A 20,553-nucleotide genomic window follows, 5' to 3' on the forward strand; every position below is an offset into this window, starting at 1 on the left:
ATGCTGACGCCAAGCTAGAGATGATGAGGCCAGGCAAGAAGGCCTCCAACCTGAAAACACAGGTGAAGGTGGAGCCTGATGGAGAAGGGTGCTAACGCCAAGCACACCCTAGACAACTTATGCCTATAAATAGGTAGTCACTTCATTCATTCTTCACCACCCCACACCACTCTCTTTAGTCATTCTTCACCCCTATTCCTCCATCATCAGATACCCTTTCCTTCTCTCACCCACCCCTTCCACTGCCCCTCACACCCCTTCAAGAGGACATTGCGGTTCATGGCTCGTAGTTGCCTTCACCCTTCCTCTTCTGCTTCAAGCGCCCTATTCCAACATCAAGCCTTCCATTTGGAGCATCTTCCACCTAGAGGTAAAGGGCAGCCAATAGGCTTAGCATCCTGTAGATGAAACCACTCAAGGACCTTTTGGATATACTAGAGCAGTAAACAATTTGAAGTGTAGCACGTGTCAACAGCAGTATTATCTAGTCAATCTAGAGCAGTAAATAATTTGGAAAAGTGTAGCATACATACATTATTTAAATACACAGATATACACATGCAGACACAAATCACACACATTTTTTATTACACAAAAGACAAATACAACTATTTTCTACAATACGAAATGGAAACAATTACCATCATTGAGTTCTATGTCATATTTCTGACTGATCCATGTCAATAACATGTTGATCAAAAATGCCTTCAATTGCTTGTAACACATTGCATACAACTATTTTCTATAGTACAAAATGGAAATAATTACCATCATTGAGTTCTATGTCATATTTTTTACTGATCCATGTCAATGCCATGTTGATCAAAAATGCCTTCAATTGCTTGTGACACATTGCATGCCTCAAAACATCATCATTGAAAACAACATCATACACCTTACATGGGTTGCCTCCTGCAAATACACACACATTTCCATATATAATTGTTATAGCAAGCTTCTAACCAAACTAGTGATAAAGTTCAAATATAAGTTCAAGAGTAATTTGCATACTTCTTGCACATCTTATTTGCTGCTTTAATTAACAATTAAGATAGGTGTCTACTAGTTGTTTGTCTGATGACACCTAAACCAAGATAAGATCTTCAAGACAAAAACATAAAGAAACACTATAATTTCCATCAATTGTATGCACACAGCAATTACAAGAACCTCTTTATTAAAAGATATCAAAGAGATGCCTCACTCCAAGCAATCATTCAACAAGACCACCACAATTGAATCACCTTATTATAATATCCTTTTGCATCACTAATTCTCTTGTTTAGAAACATTGCATGTGCTTGTATGCAGACATTAAGAGTGTATATTCTCCCAATGCCTTTGTGGAGAAAATCATTACATATGACTTTGAAAGACAAGACTTAATTCCTAGTACAAATTGGGTGTGAGGAGCTCAAAAGGAATTCCTTCTTTAAAATGGAAACTTGAATACATTTTTCGAGGTCAATATGTGCAAATTACATTACACAAGCAAGAGAGCAAACATCAAGCAGTAAAGCAACAAGGATTGCTTATTGAAGAAGAAATCCTTCAACAGCAACAAAGCAATTATTTCTAACAAATTAATTGAAAAAATAAGTCACTTTTCAAGTTACAAGGATCTAGGCACTTAGTCCCATTATTTGGTTGACCCACTGACATGAGCATACACTGTACCTACATGCATACATGTCCCTTCAGACCACCATCAATCCATATATATAGACATCAATCAGTATATGAGCAAAGTAATAGCACGAATGGCATCGGTTCATCAACTGTTATTAAGATGTATGTACCACATGTCACATCGTATACACATTTCATATATCCCACATCACTCTTTTATCTTACATGGGATACAAGTGAGCCGTCATCGTGGGTCCCACATTAGAAAATGAAGGCCAGGTTCAAGATTTTGAATCACAATCCAGGTTTTTCAAGAAAATTTGTATAGCAAACCCTGAACCCATACACAAGAAATTGTCGCCACACATGAGCACTCTAATATCCTTGTGATTACACCTAAAAGCCACTTTTGTCCTTTTTTTGGTCAATGTCCTACTGTTTAAATCTAGCACGTGAAATTTGTGTAATTATCAAGGAATTCAAATGCTAGCCCATTCATTGTGATTTGGGGCAGCATTTGGCCAGTTGGTCATTCCATTTGTGCAAATCCTGAGTGAAAAACAAAGAGCGGCGGGCCAATCTGGCCGCCAAGGTGGAAGGTAAGGAGAGGGGCTCCGTGTCACACCCCACCCCCCCAATAATAACCCTCCTCCTCCCTATAACCCCCCCCCCCCCCCAATCAAGCTACGAAAAGAGAGAGAGAAAGAAAGAAAGAAAGATATATTAACGTCTACATAAGGCCAATGTGGCCTATGAGACAAAATCCAGAGTACATCCATGTCTAATGTCATCTCATCAGTAAGGTAAAGATAACATTACAAATAAGTAGGTGGCCTATGAAACAATACTGAAAATAACTATATGATGGGACTATACTAGGGTTGAACCATGTGTAGTGTTATTCCATCAATAGAAAAGAAAAGGAAAGGAAAGGAGAACCAGATCTAATAGAACCATGTACAAAAGTGTGGTGGGGACTATGGGCTGTAGCTGATCTCAAGATCTGCCCATGATCTCAGCTATGATGCGGTCCCTAGCTACTTCACTGATATGCCCGGTGGTGAGTCTGCGGTGTCTCGTGATAATGGCTCTAATCCGACTATGGTGTGGCCTACTCGGATGTGGTACTGGTAAACGGGGTCGTTGTGCTCGACAAAGGGAAGTGGCTCTATCAATGTGACACCACGGTGTGGCCTGTAAGGTGTCTGGCGGGGTGGCTCTGTCTCTGCTAGGTTGGTAGTATCAGTAGGGTCAGCTCTGTAGAAGAAGTCTATCACTGCTCTCTCTATGTGTCCCTCTGGGTGAGCTGACCTCCTGTCTCACAGTAGTGCACTTCAGCGCCTCTCGAGCTCCACGAGGAAAAGACCTAGGTATCTTTGGTCATACTCCATGACGCGATGAAGAGGTCCAAATCCATCACGGAAGAGGCAGTGGTACCGTCCTCGTATGTCATAGTATACTGTGCATCTGCATATGTAGTGCTCCTCCGTCTCAGGCTCTCGACCACAGAGCTGGCAAGTCCTATCCTCTGCTAGGGTATTCGTCCATCTTCCTATCTCCATCTGAAGCCTATGTGAGAAGGTGCGAATCTGTCCAATAGCAACCCGTATGCTATGGGAGAGATGGGTGTCCATATATGCTGGCCGAATAGTGAAACCATCATCAGAGAGACACGAGAAATGACTCCTATAGAACTCCATCCTCGATCCTAGAGGGAGTGGTGGATGGATCCATGTCCTTGCTGTCTCAATCCTCAAGATATCAGCTCTGATCACCTGGTTCAACTCTGATCGGCTGAGAGAAAGTATAGGGCAGTCAAGGCTATAATCCAAAGATGGAAGACAGTCAATATCCAAACCATGTAGGCTCATCCAAATAGTCATCTGTGAAAACCAACAGTTCTTCTCGCCTCCAGCTGCTAGTTGTCTAGATAAGGTTAGTGCCAATCTAGAGTATCTATGGTGTGGAAGTTCCCATAGTCTGTGCCAAAAGGTCACTGCCCTGAAGAGTGCCTCCGTAACTATAGGTGTTGCCCCTGGCTCTGCTCTGACAATGGGATGTGGGGTGAAGGGCTTAATTCTAATCATGTGTGCTATCATCATGATCAATGGCCTTTCCACGCTATCCCAACCATCATAATAATCCCTCTCTATTTCAATTTGATCAGTGAGTGGGCCAAGACGCCTGTGGTACAAGTTGCAACCCCATACCTCTGCTCCATATAGTAATGTAGGTGTGACTAGGGTGTCAAACAACCAGAGTTTGGTGCGGGGCTCTTGGAACTGTATGTGAGCACATTGACTCTTGAGTGCCCCTAGTGCTGCATATCCACATGCCAGACGTGCCTCTGATGCCCCTCTCAATGAAAAACGTGGGTCAAAGAAGGTGACTCCCAAATAGACATATTCCCTCACATGCTCCAGTATGTCTCCCCCAAATGTGAACTGGTACATAGATCTAGTCACCCATGCTACTGAAGTATTGAAAACCATGGTTTTGGTCTTCCCAAGGTTCACTGTGAGGTCTTTATCTCTACAAAAGATGTGCAAAGCATCTAGATGGCACTGCAATCCCTCCGGTGAATCTAAAATGAGAACAATATCATCTGCATAAAGTAATATCGGTATCAGCACCCCTGCCAGGCTGGCTCCAACTCCTCCTCCTTGGTCTATGTATTCAGACACTTCATCTATGTATAGACCAAACAACGTGGGTGAAAGTGGACATCCTTGTTTCACTCCTATGGTACTGTCAATCCTCTCTGATAGCCCCCCACGTGCTCGTACATGACCTCTCACTGCCTCATACAATGCATAGACACCCCATCGTATACCCTCTGGTACTCCAATGTCCTGCAATCTCTGCATGATGCGTGTACGAGGCACTGTATCAAAAGCTTTGCGAAAGTCTATAAAGCAACAATAAATCCTCTTGTCTCAAGTTCGACCCTCCTCAATAATGGCTCTAAGTGTGAGAATATGGTCCAGCGTGGTATATCCTTGTTTGAAACCTGCCTGTCCTTGTGCTCTCTTGCCTTGCATTTCAGCCCACTCACTGAGTTCATGCTCCAATATAGATCCATATATCTTGGCCAAAGTATGACAAATCATGATAGTCCTGTAGTTGCTAGGAATCAGGGGATCACCATTTTTAAATAGCGGGATTATAGTATTGTCTGACCAACTCATAGGGAAACCTTCACATACTGCTCTATTGAGCATATGTGCTAATATGGGTGCTAATATGTCACAAGCATGTGAGAAATGTTTTACTACTAGTCCATCTTCATCCTATGCCCTCCCATTTTGTAATCTATAAATTGCATCCCTAACCATTTTCCATGTGAAGAATGACCACTGTGTTGGCCTACAAGCTTGTGGGGGCTGCATAGGTGGCTGTCCTGGCAGGTTATACAGCTATCTCCCATAGTCAAGCCACGCATCTGGTGATGTAATCTGTATAGGGGGCTGTCTTTCATGGAACATCTTCCATGCGCTTTTGCTATCCCGCCCCAAAAATAGCTGATATATCTCTGCTTCTGCCTCTGCTTTCGCTAAGTAGTCTCGTTTCTTCTTCTGCACAAGGCGTTTGAAGAACACCTTTGCTTGGTGATGTGTCTGAGTGCCCAGCTCCACTCCCTCGTGTGACTCTATAATCATCATCATACCAGCTATTTTGGGGAGAAGAGAGAGAGAGAGAGAGAGAGAGAGAAAAGAAAGTAAAAGAATGCTTCTCTGATTTGCTACGCCCAAGTCTTGCATCTAATCTACCCAACAATGGTGTCAGAGCAGCTCAGCTTAGATCTAGGGTATCCAATCGCTTATCATCTTGCACGAAGGCGAGCTCTTTGGAGCAATCGGGCTCTATGGTCCCAAACCCACTGCATGGCTGGATTCATAGGGCTTCAAAACCCCAAACCCCTCAATTAAGTGCTTAATAAGGGAATTACCACCCTTTCTAAGAAGAAAGGCTGGTTTCAGAAAAAGCTATAGCTGATGAGTTTTGGGAGCTGTAGGAGGCCATTGGCAGCAAGCAAGAGCAATCTAGAGGTACTAGGGAGCAGGGGAGTGCAAGATTACACCCAAACCGCATGCATTTTATAGCTTGATGTCCCAACATTTGGCATCAAAGACATCAACCAAGTTGCCCTAAAACAAATGATCTATGACCGCGAGGCCTAGAAAGAGGAGAGTAATAGGGTGTTGAGAAAACTTATGGTACAACCCAAAGCAAGAGACTATGAAACCATTATACCATGGGACCATGTAAGTGACATCTTTCATGAGACCATAGATAAGCCATCAACAAAATCTTGTGCTGCCTCCGCAAAGGCGAGCTGAACCATAAAGTGTTGAGATTCAAGCTCTTAGTCTTTGGTCAGTTGTTTATCCTAGTTGAATAAGGAGGTTAAGTCACACTGACTTAACCATGGTTAGTACTAGGTCGCTTGGTTTTGTATATGTGTAGTACATAAAGTTGACTCTTGAGACTGTGTTGATGGAATGGAATGAACACAAGGGAGCATGTCTGCTACCCTTTGAGCCTGTGCCTTTGTCATGGTCCACCTCTCTCTCTCAGAATGTTAATATGGTATCAGAGCTTTGAAATACAATCCTGCCGATCCAGAAAGACAAAGAAGAGCTCAAGATCTTGGCTGCAAAGACACTCAGAACACCATGGAAGAAGCCAAAAAGGTACGCGGCCCCGGCCTCCATCACCACGGCATAAGGCAAGCAAAGAGATATGAGAAGGGCATGGAGACCGATATATAAAGGGATACTCCCCTTGCCAAGCCTCTCAGAAAGAACTCTGAGGTCTTCCATTAACGCCTGTTTGTCTCCTCTATACGCTTGGGAGAAGACGAAATATGCTGCTGCAGCTAAGGCGATAAGGAGCACTGAAGCAGAGCTGCCCCAACGATAAGGTGCCCTTGCATAGTGTAGTGGCGAGTTGAGTGCACCGAATGTAGAGTACTTGGCAAGCAGCAGATTGAATCCCAAGAGCACCCGCACTTCAACCAAATCACCATCACAGGCGACAGAGACAAGGCGCTCTCCAGACGCAGAACAGCCCAAGGAGTTGCCCATGAGAAGGAAATAACTGTGGAGATGCAGGTATGAGCATTGAACACACAAAACACACGCAACATGTGGCTATGCAAAATTGTATGAGACCGTTTGGAGCAGGCCTAGAAAACTATGGCCATGGATGCTTACCACAGAAAAGGTGCTAGTCAGGGCTAGAACTACACAGGAGAAGAAGCTATGGCTATGGTGCATCAGGACCTGCTGGGGTTGCTATACAATCCAATGGAAACTGGCCGCCCACGCGAGCAGGTGTAGTTAAATAAGGCTATTCCACCAGCAACTCCCTTGGTTTGAGGGCATCTGTAGAGAGGCCCTGAGCTGCATCACATGAGGTAGATGCAAATGCCATGGAGCTTGGAAGCAATGTGGCACCTGATGAGCTGCCTGAGTGACGTGGAGATGCAGCAGTAGAATAGTCCCCAGCTGTGAGCTCAATTGGATTGACTGTAAGAGGGGACAAGGCACATCTGATCTCAGCAAATATGGCTGATATGTATGCAGTTTACCATGGTTCAGCAGCAGATCAGTAGAGACCACTACTCTTGCACCGTTAGCATGGGCTGCTTTTACAGTTTCTGATAGATCTAAAATCTCCCCATCGATTGCAGGGTATTGTACCAGAATCCCACAAAAGAAGTATATTGCCTGCTGGCATTTTGAAAAATTGACTGGTTTTGCAAAGCTGAAGACCTTGAAAATGGCAAGCACAAGAGAGAAGGATACTATCACTCAGATAGTTGGTGAGAAGCTGGACTATAACAATTTCGTTCTATGGAAATTCAGGATGTCTAATTTTTTAATTGGAAGAGGCTATTGGGACCTAGTTACAGGTCTTAAAGATGAGCCCAAGCTACCGGAGGATAGAATTCCAACACAGGATCAATTAAAGGCACACAGAACATGGTTGGAAAAGGCCAGCAAGGTCTTGCATTGGTTGTCACTATGTGTGTCAGACACAAAGGCTATGCAAATTGCAAATTGTACTTCCCCAAAAGCTGCTTGGGACTTATTGATGAAGAATTATAGGCATGTCACTCATGCAAGAAAGACACAACTGAAGCAAAAATTCAATCACATATCCATGAATGGAAGGTCTATTGAAGACTACGTTAGTGAGATAAGATCTCTTGCAGAACAACTAGGCTCAATTAGAGCTGAAGTTGACGATGATGATATGGTGACTACCCTCCATGGACTTGGACACGAGTATAAGCAGTTTGATACTTCCATTTTAGTGCGTCAGGAGCAGCCTGACTTTGATGAACTTGTGGCACTTCTATTTTTTTTCCAGTAGAATGTGGCTGAATATATTACTCAAAAAAGCTGATTACAACAAAGTGCTCATGCTCAACAGAGTAAACTGAAGCTGATGCAAAGTCACCACTACATCATGTATACAAGCCTCTCAAGGCGGTCTAGGGGGGATGGGGGCAAGAAGCCATGGGGAAGGGATATATCGCCAAGCGGGACTGCCTGCCTGCATCACGAAAAATAGGCCCTGGCCACCCCAGGTACGCATGAAGTGACCACGGAGCTCCTGACGAGCCCTGGACTCGCCCTACACCTGATCCCATTGGCCGGGGAGGGAGTGAATGATGGATGTCCATAGCTCTGCTAAGGTCGCAGGTGCTGAGAGTCTCTCACCGCCGAAGGCCACCTGGCATCGTGCCTTCCAAATATGCCATCCATTAAGACTCCCTATGATCTCCCATATCTCTGATCGGTCTGCTGTGGGCTCCAGCACCTGTCGGATGGATAGAGCTTCCAGACCAACCACTGCGCATGACCCTGCCTCGATCATGAAAATCGTGTCATGCATCCCGGCCTCATATAGAAGGTGGCGGCCCTGGCTAACTACCTGCCAACAGAAAGCTCCCCATGAAATATACCCGAGGCTGGGGGCTATATGTCGAAGGATACGGCATGCTCCTCTCCACACTAGTTGCGCCTCCTCACAAGACCAAAGGCAGTGCTTTGGAGTTTCTAGAAACTACTGTGTGCAGCGCTTACAACCTCCCTCCTTCTGCATCTGGGCAAGCCAGCTTCCCACCGCCAATCCTCCATGTGCCACCAACCATAAAAAATACGACACCCTCCTCGGCCTCCAGCTATCCCATAGGCGGCGCCAGAAGGTCCGTCAGAAGGGCTCCATGATGCTGTGCTCCGCCCAGTGCCTGCTGCGTGACGGTGCCACTTGTGGCACTTCTATTGCATGAAGAAATGAAACTTGGACTCAATACAAGTTCCAGTGGGTCTAAAAATAGCAAGGACAGTGTCTTCTACTCCAATCAAAGGGATAGAGATGGAAGAGAAAGATCAAACTTTAGAGGAAGAGGTGCTGGAAATGCATATGCAGCCCATGGACAGCAAGCTACTGGATGGAAAAATAGGCAACTTCAAGCAAATAGAGGTGCCTCAAATGCTCGTGGAAAAGGGGGTTATTCACCTAGAGGAAGAGGCACTTGGCAGCAGCCTCAAATGAGTCATGGACAGCAATCAAATGCAAATAAGGATTGCCATTATTGTGGCAAATACGAGCATGTAGCTAAGGATTGCTACATGAAGCAAAATGATCAGAGAGCAAGAGGGAAGCAACATGGTAATTATGCTTCTTCTAGTAGTATGCAGGAGGATTACAAGTTGTTTGCTATGCAACATGTGAAGAAAGGGTTGCCTGCACAAGGCAAAGCAGATGATGTATGGTATATAGACTCAGGGGCATCTAACCACATGACTCCTCATGGAGAGTGGTTTGACACATTGGTAGAAGGTGCTCATGGATATGTTTGCACAGGGGATGATACGCAACATGACATTATGCATACAGGTACTGTTCCCTTGATGATGCATGGTGACAAGAAAAAGAGTCTCTATGATATGTTACATATACCCTCCATAACCAAAAACTTGCTTTCTGTGGGACAAATGGCTGAATAGAATTTACAAGTTAGATTCAATAGAGATGGATGCTACATTGAAGAGTATGGTCAAGGATGCAAACTCATTGCTAAAGGCAAAAGAAATGACAGGATGTTTACATTGGATACGAAAATTCCAGCATTGAATGCTGCTATATACTCACATGACAATGCTGCAATTAGGGACATTGAGATATGGCATAAAAGGATCGGTCATGTAAATATTCAAAAGCTGAAGAATATGCAGCATAAGCAAGTTGTACTTGGACTCCCTAAGTTCAAGCATGTGGAATTGGGACATGTATGATAATCATGTCAATTTGGGAAGCAATCAAGGCTTCCATTTATGAGGCATGTAAGCACTACTACTAGACCATTACAGCTTGTACATTCTGATGTATGGGGACCCTCACAGAATGCATCTCTTGGGGGATCACGTTACTATGTGTCATTTATAGACGACTATAGTGGGTACACATGGTTGTATGTGCTGAAGCACAAGAGTGATGTCATGGATGCTTTTCAGGATTTCAAGAGACATGTGGAGAAAGAATTGGCTTGCTACATTTCATGCTTGAGATCTGATAGTGGTGGATAATATGTTTCTAAAGACTTTGATCACTTCTTGGCAGCTCATGGGATTAAAGGCAATCGACATGCAGGTACACACCACAACAAAATGGTGTGGCAGAAAGGAAAAACACGGTGATCATGGAATCGGCTAGAGCCATGTTGAATGAGAAAAGTCTACCAAATGCATATTGGACAGAGGCTGTAATGACTACAGTGTATGTCATGAATCGTACACCAACAGCAGGTATACATGAGGTGACTCCTCATGAGAGGCTTTATGGAATAAAGCCGGACATTAGCCATCTTAAGGTGTTTAGATGCTTAGCATATGTACATGTTTCAGATGAAAAGAGGAAGAAGCTTGATCTAAAGGCAAAAAAGGCCATCTTTATCGGATATGCACAAGATAGGAAAGCGTACAAATGCTATAATCCTTCTACTCATGAGACATTGGTCTCAAGAGATGTGGTATTTGATGAACTGAAATCATGGCATGAGAAGAAGATCACTTTGCTGAATGATGATGATGTGTGTCAGGAGACTCATGTACATGCAGGTACAAATGAAAGTGCATAAATTTTTGGGCCTTCTAAGAGAAATGTGGATAAAGGCAAAGGCAAACTTCATGATGTTACAGGTCCACTCACTTGTGGTTATGATTCACCTGGCACTGACAACTTGGATAGTGAGTTTGGTATTCCATCAATTGTGACTCCTGGTGTGAGACATAGATACGTACCACCTCATGAGAGAGAAGAGTCTCATACTGCATCTCAGTTGAGGAGATCAGAAAGAGTCAAGAAGCCTCTGGATAGGCTTACATACAGTGGTTATAGAGTGAGGCACTATGCATATATGGAAAATGTCACTAGCTTCAAGGAACCCACAAAGTTTTCTGAAGCTATCTTGGATGATCATTGGTGCAAGGCAATGGATGAGGAATATTTAGCATTGGCTGAAAATGACACTTGGGATTTGGTTGATTTTTCTGAAGGCAAAATGTCTATTGGTTGCAAATGGGTATACAAAGTGAAGTGCAAATCAGATGGCACATTGGAAAGATACAAGGCAAGACTTGTGGCAAAAGGGTATGCACAACAATATGGTCTTGATTATGAGGAAACATTCATCCCTATTGCTAAAATAGCAACCCTGAGGACAGTGATTGCTTTGGCAGCATCTAAAGGATGGAGTATGTATCAAATGGATGTGAAAAATGCTTTTCTCAATGGTGAGTTGGTTGAGGAAGTATACATGGATCAGCCTGAGGGCTATGTACATCCAAATTTTCCTACACGTGTGTGTAGATTGAAGAAAGCATTATATGGGCTGAAGCAAGCACCTAGAGCTTGGAATGCTAAGATAAGTGCATGTCTACAGAAACTTGGTTTCACTATGGGCAAGGCTGATCATAGTCTATTCACAAAGAAGACAAGGGCTGGTTATGTGATATTAGTCATCTATGTGGATGACTTGATCATTACAGGTGATGATGTCATAGGAATTGGAGAGATCAAGGAAATGTTACATGCTAAATTTCAGGTCAAAGATTTGGGTAAACTGAAATATTTCCTTGGGATTGAGGTTATCTCTACACCTCACGGTACTTGGTTGTTGTAGAAGCAATATGCACAAGACATGTTAACCAAGTATGGTATGTTGGATTGCAAGGCTTTGAGCACTCCATTGGAGCAAAATGTTAAGCTACTTGCAGATGTTGAACATGAGATTGAGAATATCACTATGTATAGACAAATGGTGGGTAGCCTAATTTATCTTACCATTACTAGACCGGATCTTAGCTATTCAGTTGGACTGATTAGCCAGTTCATGCAGAAGCCTATGAAGCTGCACTTGGATGCAGTGAGGAGGATCTTGAGATATGTGAAGGCTACATCAAATTATGGTATATTTTATGAGCATGGTAAGCCTTTGGAGCTTACAGGATATACAGATGCTAACTGGGCAGGAAGTACCTATGATAGAAGATCTACTAGTAGGTATGCATTTTCCCTTGGTAGTAGTATAGTCAGCTGGAGCAGTAAGAAGCAACCTACAGTTGCACTTTCTAGTACTAAGGCAAAGTATAGAGGTGTTACATTAGCTGCATGTGAGATAGCATGGCTCATGAAGCTTCTTGATGATTTGGGCATGCAGGAAGTCAGGCCTATCACACTCTATTGTGACAACATGAGTAGTGTGCTCCTAGCCAATAATCTTGTCTATCATGCTAGGACTAAGCACATTGAGATACACTATCACTTTCTCAAAGAAAAAGTGATTGCAGGTGACATTGATTTGGTCCATGTGAGGACAGAAGACCAAGTTGCAGATATCTTTACCAAGTCATTGGGTAAAGATAAGTTTGTGCATTTCAGAGAACTACTTGGAGTGAAGTAACCCACTTGAGCTTGAGGGGGAGTGTTGAGATTCAAGCTCTTGGTCTTTGGTCAGTTGTTTATCCTAGTTGAATAAGGAGGTTAAGTCACACTGACTTAACCATGGTTAGTACTAGGTCACTTGGTTTTGTATGTGTGTAGTACATAAAGTTGACTCTTGAGACTGTGTTGATGGAATGGAATGAACACAAGGAAGCATGTTTGCTACCCTTTGAGCCTATGCCTTTGTCATGGTCCACCTCTCTCTCTCTCTCTCAGAATGTTAATATAAAGATACCTTGTCCCATTAGTATGCCCTCAGATGTGCAAAAGTGCCAATGCGAAGGGTAGAGTGAAGCTGACCAAAGAACTGCACTTAGCAAAGTGAGTGACCTACAACATGTCCATACAACATAGTCTCTTCCAACTTCTCTGTAGCCTGGACCATTTGGAGCTATTTCTCGGAAAGAATAGTGTGCAAAGTTGACAGACTCAAGTAACTGCAAGTTGCACTTGCCAAGCTGGGGTTGGTGGTGGGGCTGGGGGTGGGGGGTGGGTTTAAGAATTGCATAGCTTACTACTTGGATGACTTTCTTGAATGTTGATAAAGCAAACAAAAAACTGAAGTTTCATCACAAGAATTCCAAACTTTGAAGACATCATATTTCCTCATTGTTCACAAATACATGTTTGTCTCTTTATTTTGCTTCTGAAAAGAGCACTTGAATGTACTTTAACAAGACGATATCAAAACGTTTGTGTCAAGAAAAAGCCATTCATGATAAAACATGCATATTTTGAAAGGGGGAAAAAGGCCACAATTGATCAAAACCATCATACTATTATCCACAGAGGACACAGGATCAGAGCAGCTAAGAGAAAATCGCAAATTTTGAGAGCCCTGATCCACTTCAAAGTTCGCTAAAGAAAACGAATTCTCCAATTCAGAAGGAACACCATTCTGCCATTCTCCAGGCGCTGCTACCTACATGCATACTTTAAAGTTCAACTTTGTATAGTATCAATTTTAATTCAATTAAAGTTTATCCTTTATGAAGCAAAGGGCTAAATTCAGCTCATGCTATTAAATGAAACTTCAACAATCAAAGTCAAATCAATGAGTCAAGGGTTATTGATTATACCTTGCAACATCCACACATGTTGATAAAGACCTTTCTCCCATCTTGGTCACTTGATTTTACAACAAAAAATGGCTCTGGTATTATTTCTTGAGCTCTATCGTCTTCTTGTTGATTTTCCCCAGGAAGACGGAGATGTTCAACAGCACCATCCTCTAAACTCACGCTATTTAACAAATCCTGAATGGATCCAAAGAAACAGTAGATCCAAAATTGGACATGTAAAAAAGAGAACTTAGCTGACACTAAAACCAAAAGAAAAATTAGGGAACAGTAACCTTTCTCTGGGATTAAAAAAAGAGTATAACCACCTACAAAGAGAATCCGTTGGACTGACCATTTAGTCATGCACACACAAATTACCTGGCCTTATAATGTACAAAAGCACAGCAAACCACACATTTAGTAATATGCATAGAAGGGGTATACCTCTTCGCCTCCCTCCTCTCGAGCCTCAATAACAGGGGAGGCTTCTCCATCCCAACTAGAGCTATAGCCATCTCATATGCTCCTCCAAATTATCTATTTAAAACTCTGACCCCATGCCATACACATAGTTAAGGACATGATCAAGTATTTGACATGATCGACCTATTCTCCCCAATTCTTTAAGGGTCCCTCATTAAACATTTAGGAGCTTGGGAAATCCTAGATACATCTAGAAAGGACTTCAGATCTGGGAATAGAGGATCATGTATGTTAAAGGTCCCGTGAATCACAAACAAAACAAGAAAGCCACTATTACTATGCCAAGACACTGCAAAACATGAAAATAGTGTGAGAGATTTTTAGAATCATGTATGCCAATGATATAAGAAACCAAGCAACGTTTGGATAGAAGCAAGGGGGTTGCCTGTCAGAAGCAGGGGTGTTGCTCAAGCTGAGGGCCTGCTTTCTCACCAATCATGGTGCCATCTCACCTTCCCAGAGTTATCTGCTACAAGTAGGGTGTCAAGCCTACATGCAGAGAGTAGATTACCACTTGCTTGGTTGAACCCATGGCCTCTACCCCCCTATCCTAGCAGCACTCTTCCAAGCAATGGCTGCCCTTTCCTCATCACTCATTCCCTTCTCACAAGAGTTACCACAGGATCAGCAGAGTGTCAAAAATTCAGTATCACAAGATCTTACACTGTGGCCAAAAGGAGAAAACTTTATCCATGAGACAGTAGCCGGTCCATCATCCACCTTCGGTGACTCCAATGCAACCCCCATAGCTCCCACGGTGAAACCAGCCTTCCTTCTCGGAGAGGGTGGTAAACCTTGATCAAACACTTAATTACAACAACATAAACTGAAATGCACACTTTACCATAATAATCTTGGACATTGACACCTTGTTGGCCCGAAAACTGGTGCCCCTTGCGGTATTTCTTTAACTTGTATTGCTATTGGATGGAGTACAAATTAAGATATCTTCATCTCCTCAACTGATCCAAAATCCCCTTGCTATAACAACCGATCAGCAAGCAAATCAAGCAAATTTCCCCTTGATCTTCACCCACGATTTGTATAAATGGGATTACAAACTAGCCAATTGCTACCCCGAATCAAATCAGATGGACTGGCATCTGAAATCTCTAACAATTCCTTGAATTCTACTGCCAATTTCAATGTTTGATGCCTTCATTTGCTAGCATTGGTCCCAAGATGGCTGCTAAACCCTAATTTTTTGCAGACAATTAGGGCTTATAGCAAAAATCTCACTGTTGTCCACCAAATCTAACTAAGAACACCTTCAATTGACTGTGAATTGTTGAAATACTCAAAGAATGGACTGGAGAAGGTGAGAGATTTCTGAGAAGAGAGAGAAATCAGAGTTTTCTCAGTGAAAACCCATCCAATCTGCTTGCTCCCTGCTCCGACCTGCAATAAATGCTGTCCCTACTTCCTAGAGGATATTGAATGCAGCCGCCAGTCTCCTGTAGCTACTGCCAATGTCCTATAGCTTCCAAAACTAATCAACAGTAGCTTCCTCTCTCTCTCAGCCAGCACCCACTGAATGAGACTCTCTCAGCCCCCAAACATTCTTCTCCCCAATTGCATGGGCATTTTTGCCAAGTGGTAGCCTTCTAATCCCATTTTCCAGCAATTTTTGGCCGATAAATTTAATTCTAGAAATTAATTTCCGTCCTTCTGACCCTACCCAAATTTAAAAACGACCATTCACAAATAAATTTGCAAGGCCATTTGCAACCCCAAGTGGTCCCTTGAAAGCAGTCTTCCTTCTTATAAGTGGTAATTCCCTAATTAAGCACTAAATTACAGCAATCAGCAAATGAACATAACTTAAAGTGCATAAATTACCTTTATAATCTCGGACATTGGACACCCTGTTGGCCCCAAAACTGGGGGCCCGTTCGGTATTTCTTTAACTTGATTGCTAATGGAATGAGTATGAGCTAAGATTCAAAATCCCCTTTGCTGTTCCAAAAGCCCCTTTTGCTATAGAACAATCAGTAACAATCAATTTGGGCCAATTGCCCCTTGAGTTTTTACCCAAGTCTTGCATAAACGCAACTTCCAACTAGCCAAATGCTGCCCCAAATTACAATGAATGGGCTGGCATCTAAATTCCCTAACAATTATACAAATTTTAGGTATTGAATTCAATGTACAATGCCTTCACCAATTGGCATAGGTCTTGAGGTGGTTGTCAAACCCTAATTTCTACAAAAATTTAGGGTTTGCAGCCGCAAAAAGGGGCACCATCCTAGACTGACTATGCCTATTTATAGGCCACTCTTTCATTCATTCCTCACGGCCGATTCATTCAATCCGTCACCTCTTCTCTCCTGCCTCTTCACTACCCTCACACCCCTTCAGGAGGACATTGCGGTTCATGGTTCGTGGCTGTCTTCATCATCTTCCTTGTGCTACGGCACCCTTGTTCTCTTGTATCACATTCACTCCATAATTCAGAACTTCATCATTCCATTCATCAGAGTTTCTTCTCTCTTCTCTTCTCTTCTCCATGTTTGCCGAGTTCACTCCGTGTCCCTTCCCACTAACCCTACTATCTCACTGGTACGTCATCTTTTGACATGGTATCAGAGCTAGATCTGCTTAAACAACGGCAAAGATCCTCCACTCCAGTGAAGGCAAAGACCGGCGGCGGGTTCGGCATCTACTTCTCTTCTTCTTCCACTGCATCAAAATCTCGTATTTGTAAGTTTTAGGTGTTTTCAGCTTGCTGCCCACACCCCTTTCACGGAGGATATCGCAATCTCAGTTGTCCCTTGCTGTTATCTACAGTATGGCACCTATTTCCAAGCTTCCACCCGCAGTTTGCAACTGTTTGGAACGACTGTTGCTGATCACTCTCCATTCAAAAAACAATCTCGTTTTTGAAAATTTCGGGTATTTCAGCTTGCTGCCTATACCCGAACACGGAGGACATCGCGGTCCAAGCTGGCCATTGCTGTCTACAACAGTCTGGCGCCTGTTTCCAGCCTATCACACACTGTTCGGAGCTGATTTCAGCATATTGACTGCTGCTACTGTTTTTTTCCTACGTTTTTAGTCTTTCTCTCTCCTGCAAGCTGTCCTGCCTGCGTTTTTAGTCTCTCTCTCTCCTCACCTGCGTTTTTCGATTGGTTGCAACCTCTTACTACTGGTCACATCCTCCTTCCACTGGCAACTCACTTCCAGCCCTTCACACTGCCCTCACACCCCTTGAGGCGGACATTGCGGTTCATGGTTCATGGTGGCTGACCTCTTCCTTCTTCAGCAAGGCACACTAGTATCCATGGCTTCTTTACCAACAGATGACCAAACTGCTAGGTGCTCCTACTATGGCATCACCGGACACACCACCAATGCTTGCCGACTTCGACTCTTGCTCCCCACCCCCTGGAGTATATGCGTCTTCCACCAAGCACTCCTTGTGCCGCCTCTCCTTTCTAGGCCACAGAGATTGTTTAGCATCGGCTATCAGAGTACTATGCTCAAGGCAATAAGACGCATCCAATACGCACTAAGTCCTTTCAAGCACATGGAGGATCGATTGGTGCTACAACCTCCTGGAGATCGTCACAATGCCAGCGGCAGTCTTCTCCCACTTATTTTTGGGTACAGTGGCTACCATGGCCCGCGGTTCTGCAGTCCACTCCATCGAGAGATAGTGATTGTTTGATACCGTCTCCTCGTCAGTCCGCTTCTTCGAGAGACAGTGGCTACTCGACTCCTTCCTCTTCTTCAGCTACCCAGTCTGCTCCACTAAGAGACAGCAACTATTGCCCACCTCTTGCTCATTCTGAGCCCCACCCTTCCCCATCCTCGACTACTCAGGTTTGAGAGGCTACCTTTGGGAGCTCTTCAGCACCCCAGATACCTTCTTCGACATGACCGGTGGCACTTCCTTCATCATCAAACATTTCGGAGTCCGTGATCCATGAGTTTTTGGATTTCCTATCTACTTCAGAGGGGGATTCAGAGGGGGATGTTATTTCTTTGCCCTCAGAGGGGATATCTACTTCTTCTTTGACTTCAGCAGGGGCCCCTCCACCTCCCACCTCAGAGAGGGAACCTACTCCACATGAAGTTCTTCACCCATCCTCTACTTTCTTGGGGTGGCTGTCTTCGACCAGTCATCCCTTCTACTGATACCCAGAATCTTCAGGTACCACCTAGATCGGGACCTCGAAGATTCAGCCACAACTTGGTGACGAGGCCTTCGCATTCCTTCCAGCATGGATGCACGGAGCTAGTGGCTTCTCTCCCGAGGTTGTGTTTCGGATTCTCCAGCTCACTCTGTCTACTGGTCTTTACTGCAGGTCCTCTTTCCGGTGGAAATCTTGGATCTTAAGGATCCTCTACATCTTCTTTCTCCTCTTCTCTTCTTGCCTTGGTCACTTGGTTAGCATAGGGCCACCTCCCAAGATCGAGTATGGGCATATCCTTATGGTTCTCGGCACCACACAAAGTCTGACATTCCTCCTATGCATTGCATGCTTTCATCATCTTTGTACTGGGACGCTTGGGCAAGTGAACAATTTCTCCACGAGGGACACTGTCCAAGTGGCACCTGCTGCATGAGCATTCTTCAGCATGTAGCATTGCATCTCCACCTCTCTTCTCTTGTTCCCCTTTTTGGTCCTGAGAGAGGGTGTTGAGAAAACTTTCACCCTTCACCCGCACTTTGCGTTTTTGTGTTTCTGCATTTTGCTTTTACGGATTGCGTTTAGGGTTTGCAGTCCCAAAAAGGGGCACCATCCTAGACTGACTATGCCTATTTATAGGCCACTCTTTCATTCATTCCTCACGGCTGATTCATTCAGTCTGTCACCTCTTCTCTCCGGCCTCTACACTACCCTCATACCCCTTCAGGAGGACATTGCAGTTTGTGGTTCATGGCTGTCTTCATCATCTTCCTTGTGCTACGGCACCCTTGTTCCCTTGTATCGCATTCACTCCATGATTCAGAACTTCATCATTCCATTCATCAGATTTTCTTCTCTCTTCTCTTCTCTTCTCCATGTTTGCCGAGTTCACTCCGTGTTCCTCCCCGCCAACCCTACTGTCTCGCTGGTATGTCATCTTTTGACATGTAGATCAAACCAGCAGCATCTCCTTCCTCTCTCTTGCAAATTGAATGCATTGAATGTCTCTCTCCAATCTCCAAAGACGTTTTTCAATCTTGCATAGGCATTTTTGCCTAGTGACAGCCTTCTAAACCCATTTTTCAACATTATCTAACCATTTAATTAATTTTCAAAATTAAATAATTCTGAAAATTGAATTCAACCCTTCTGACCTTGCCCAAAATTAAATGTGCCCATCCATAATTTAATTGGCTAGGCCATTTACAACGTGAAGTGGTCCCAACCTCCATTGACCCTTGAACTAGCATTAATTAATGAATTAATGCTAGTCCCTAGTGTCACCACTAACACTTATTGGTCAAACCACTGTCCTGTTAGCAGTCATGTTTGTCATGCCTTGTCATCTCCTGCCTGTGAGCCTCAGTCTGAGTTAGACGAGGACATTAGGAGCTCTGACATGTCTGTCATGTGTTATGATGGGGGAGGCTAGTCACTCTTGGCTGGCTGTCTTAGGATGTGTATTTCTTTTTGGCCTCTTTTAGTGGGCAGCCACTGGCTGCCCGGCCACTTTTTTGGTCATTGATGTGGGGCGCCCATTTTAGGGCATTTTTAGGGTTTGCGTCCATTTTAGGGTTAGGGTTAGGGTTTGTTCTTTTGCCTATTTATAGGCAACCCCCCTCCCCACTTGATCACTTGTCTTCTTGCAGATTCCGACACTCCTTTTCCCCCGTGGTGGTGCTGCCATCATCATCAGCCTGATCTAGTGCCCTCACTGACGCTCTGGGCTGCGTGCAGGGATTGATCAGTCTCCTTCCGCCTTCCCGTTTGTATTCAGCATTCATTTCAGCCAGTGCAGATTTCTCTTCCCTATTTTCTGCTTTCTCTCTCTCTCTCTCCCTCCGTGTTCGTATTCCTTCTTCCGCAGCACACTCTCACATGGTATCAGAGCCGAAGGAGAGTACACGGAGCTGAGATTTATGCAGGAGAACACCCACAACTTTGCGTTTACTGCAGGCGCCCCCTCCAGAGGCTGCCACGTCATCAACCACCACTTCCTGCTTGCGTTTTCAGTTAGGGCGGCCACTCCTACAGCTGGGCGACATTCCTCCAGTCTGCGTTTTGCTAATCTAGCTGTCGTTCCATCTCCAGGTGGCTCCTCTCTTGCTGGCGACCTACTCCCAAGCTGCGTTTTGGTGCTGGCGGCTTCTGTCTTGGTGCTATTCATCAAACAACCTTGCGTTTTGCAGCTCCAGGTATTTGTAGGCCTCCCCCACCTGCGTTTTGGT

General features: G+C 44.1%; 1 protein-coding gene across 4 annotated transcripts in view; it reads right to left on the bottom strand.

Moving 5' to 3' along the window:
- Positions 1 to 20,553, bottom strand: part of LOC148015230 (uncharacterized) — a 158,017-nt gene that overhangs the window by 97,736 nt on the left and 39,728 nt on the right. For all 4 annotated transcript variants that reach the window (XM_087665315.1, XM_087665311.1, XM_087665314.1 and 1 more), the window contains exons 2-4: positions 13,728 to 13,904; positions 13,426 to 13,570; positions 769 to 912 (exon numbers count right to left, since the gene is read on the bottom strand). In XM_087665315.1, the coding sequence (XP_087521441.1) occupies positions 769 to 912; positions 13,426 to 13,570; positions 13,728 to 13,904 (466 nt within the window). The remainder of the gene's footprint in view (positions 1 to 768; positions 913 to 13,425; positions 13,571 to 13,727; positions 13,905 to 20,553) is intronic.

Source organism: Lygodium microphyllum, chromosome 24 (genome assembly GCF_053477565.2).
Source record: "Lygodium microphyllum isolate KBCC chromosome 24, Lygodium_microphyllum_v1.1.10, whole genome shotgun sequence".
In the NCBI taxonomy this organism is placed as follows: domain Eukaryota; kingdom Viridiplantae; phylum Streptophyta; class Polypodiopsida; order Schizaeales; family Lygodiaceae; genus Lygodium; species Lygodium microphyllum.